Source organism: Thyridium curvatum (assembly GCF_004353045.1).
Source record: "Thyridium curvatum strain D216 chromosome Unknown NODE_4_length_842636_cov_84.159710, whole genome shotgun sequence".
Classification (NCBI taxonomy): domain Eukaryota; kingdom Fungi; phylum Ascomycota; class Sordariomycetes; order Thyridiales; family Thyridiaceae; genus Thyridium; species Thyridium curvatum.
Window position 1 is genome coordinate 239,816 of NW_022156759.1, and position 3,626 is coordinate 243,441.

General features: G+C 55.6%; 1 protein-coding gene across 1 annotated transcript; it reads right to left on the minus strand.

Annotated features, from left to right (window-relative positions):
• E0L32_001022 (uncharacterized protein) lies at positions 1-954 on the minus strand (the record flags this gene model as incomplete). Its single annotated transcript, XM_031132862.1, has 2 exons — positions 1-106; positions 233-954. 2 exons carry the CDS (start codon positions 952-954, stop codon positions 1-3), a joined length of 828 nt encoding a protein of 275 aa, XP_030992915.1.
• Positions 955-3,626: the final 2,672 nt, after the last annotated feature.

The following is a 3,626-nucleotide window of genomic DNA, read 5'->3' on the forward strand; positions in this document are numbered from 1 at the left end:
TCACAATATCGTGGCAAGGATCTCGAGTTCATGCACGGCAGCTCGAGTCAATTCGACAACAAGAAACTTTTCTCCCAACCACAAGAAGATGTTCCGTTCGAGCATACTTAACAGACTCTATAGTTTACTTACTACATCGAAACACCAAGCTGATCCCGTAGGGGAAGACAAAGACAAGGAACGAGACATGTGCCGCGCGATCAACCACCGCTTCGCGTGCGGGCACACAGACACGGAGCACCAGGTCTGCGAGAAGGTCCACGAGAGGCAGAAGAAGTGGGCGAGGGAGCAGGCGAAGAAGAGGGACAAGGGAGGCTCCGGGTGGTCCTGCTGCGGGCTCGGAGGCGCCGGCGAGGACGGGCCGCCGCCGCCGGAGCCGTGCCGGAGCCCGCAGGCGAGCAACTTCTTCCGCGGCAGCCAGGTCTGCCGCAACTGCGACCGGCGGAGGAGGCCGCTGCCGCCGAACCCGAACCCGCCCTCGTCGTCGTCGTCGTCGTCGAGGGCGGGGAGAGGAGGAGGAGGAGGGAAAGGGGTGCGGAGGGAGGACTCGTACATCGACCCCGAGCACGCGCGGTGGGTCGTGCAGAACACGCCGCCCGAGTCGTGGCCCGGGTGTATTCCGCGGCCGGCGCCGGCGGCGATGCCGAGTTCTTCTAAGCGGAGCGGCGCCGGCGGCGTGGCTCGTGTGCCTAGGGACGCGAGGGTGGGGGGGAGTGGCCCGAGGGGGGCAGGAGGAGGAGGAAAGTCCGGTGGCCGGGCCAAGGGGAAGGGTCGGGAGGTTGCTCGGCCGGACATGGGTGGCAAGTCGTTCTTTTGGGACGACTGAACGACCGCTACGTTGCTGGCCACCTCGACGGTGCTGAGCAGGTACCGGAGATAGGAGGCAGCATTCTCCTTGGGGTAGCAGATGCTGCTGCCCTTTGCTTGTTGCTTGCTTCTGTCGAGATACCCCATTTTTCATTTGCTATTGCATTATACGATATCAATCAATTGTTTTTTTTTTTGGTAATTATCTCTTAACAGTTCCAGTTCCTCGGGATGTCGACCTGTCGTTCCAGCAAGGAACAAACGTTGCGGTGGAAATTAGACGAGTTTTTCGAAACCGTGAAGCATCCTGGTTATTCAGTACAATGCGTTTTGTCGTATTTTCTGCTAAGGGACGATCATGATTCAATCTTCTTGTATCGATCAGTAGGTGATTAGATGCTTTGTAAGTACTTCGACCGTAGACACACAAAGATCTATTACGGCATTGTGGCATTATCGGTTGAAGTTAGCCTCTTGCCAGTATATTCGTACTTCGATATGTATGTGATGATTACCGAACTTACCAAGATCTAGGAACGAGCAAGCTGCCTACGACATACGAAGTCGCTGCAGTGTGCTCAACCTCTTGCCCCCAGATTCAACATCAAAAATAGACACACGTTGAAGGTGCATTACCCCCACCAGCCAGGATACTCTAGACATTATCGACCTGGAATACCAGGCCCCCAATAGTAATCACGATAATACCATCTAGTTTTGTTTTTTTCCCTTTCTTCAAACTTTGCCGGTCCCAATGAGCGTCAAGAAAAGACCCGTATCTCTTGCAGATCGACGGCATGCTTGGCAACCAAGGGGATCCATTGGCATTGGTTCTCGACGGCTCAAGAGTGCTGGTACCTGGATCTGGTGATGCCATCCATACGGCTCACCTGAAACAGAGACATGCAGGATGCATGCAGACTCTTAGGAGCGAGTGAGCGAGCGAGCGGGCTCGACTCCTTCACCAATGGCGTGGCCAACCCACTCCGGTTTGTCCAGACCTAAAGTACCTAAGATAGGCACCTCCCGTTTCTGGACCATGGGGCGACTCGAGAGGATCAGGTACGACAAGTTGCTAGACTCGTGTATCCAACCGTTTTTTTGCTTTTGCCTTGTTTCAGGCACCCTGATTTCTTCTGGGGGAGTATCAAAGAACCTGATTGATTCCGTCATCTCACCTTATCTGTTCTTAATCCAGGCACTGACATTTCTTCAGCTGCCGGTCGTCAGATCCAGATTGGCCAGCGCAGAGAGGCGTCCGGCGGGCCTCGTGCTGGGCCGCCGCCCCTTGTGCTCCTCCGTAGGCTGCTCGATTCTCTGCGTCTTGATTGGCACTGGGGTTTAAGCAACGAGCCAAGTTCGGGGAGAGTGGGGTTGGTGGCGGGCCTGCCAGGAGGGAACAGCACTAGCTCTAGCATGTCCGGTGCGGCATCGTCGCAATCGAACGCGCCAGTGTCCAACGTGTCCTGATTCAATCTCGGACGTCATTTCATGGATGGAAAACCTTTGTCTGGAAGAGTGGTGTCCCAAGATCAACCACACGGGCTGCAAAGTCCTTGACTGGCCTGACCGCCGTCAAACCTTGCAAGTCCTGAATGGAAAAGGGGGGGCAAGAAGCAGGGCCCAAGATCCTCCTGCGCCTGCAGATCCAGTCAAATCAGCCGACAGGATCCATGGACGGACGCTGGGCAAGAAACCAGCCCTATGAGTGGAGAAGTCCTTCTGTGTTACCTATGCCTTCACCCTGGTGGATGTGGCTGGGACAGCACTCTGTCATCATGCGAAATGAACATGATGAAACACGAAGCCAATCATGTTGAGCGAGGTATCTCGCCGAATCTGCAAGCCAGATGCATGCACGACAGGGCAGGGTAATGTGACTAGTGACACGAGAAACCCGGACGGGGAACGGAGGGGGAATCGGGGCTCCCTCCCTGAGCGGTCACACAATCCGATACCGAGAATTCAGCACAGATGACCCCCCCGTGCAGGACGAAGAACACGATTGCGACTGACGATTCGAGCCACGCAAACGTACAGGAAACAAGGGCGCGTATTGATTGCCAAGTGACGAAAGGCAAGGAAGAAGGTGGAAGTGCATCGTCAACAGCGATAACCGGTGACTTCTGCGACGGCCGTGGACGGCTTGCCTGCCGGGGTATCCGTCTAGCGGCTCCGTGTAAGTGCTGTTGGGGGCCAATTCGTAATCCACCACACGGCAGCGTCGGCAGATGGGCGAGCACCAGTGAATGGTCTCTATTCGCATTCGCTTGCGAGAGCGTGACACACACCCCTGGCCAGTCAGAGCACTTCGCGTGGCCCGTATTGAGCAGACGTTTAACTCTCGGTTGATACATTTGGGATTCCCAACGCTTGAACCGGCAGAATGCTAGGCCGCCCAGATGCGTCGGCGGGCAGAATTCAATTCCAGGGTAACATTGGCTTTGGGGGGGAAAACGTCAAGAAATGGGTACACGACCCCTGTTCACCCATTGGCCATCTTGTCTGGTCGCAGCGCTCAGCCACCCAAACCTCATTTAAACGGTGGTCATGGCTGCGGCCGGGTGAGGCTGATTGATCGATGTGCGAGGATAAGCAGGAATTGGCTGCAGTGAACAACTGACAAGCATGTCCCTCGGGAATACTCGCTGATTTGGGCCAAGTTCACTGGCCCATCAGACAGACCGCTATCACAAGGCTTGGGTCCTATTGTGGCATGATCGCAGGACCCGAACCAAGGCCTGTCTCCCGTAGAGTGAATTGATTACCAGGATTGGGACGACGCCTTCCCTGAACAGATCTCGACTGGAAAGGGCGGA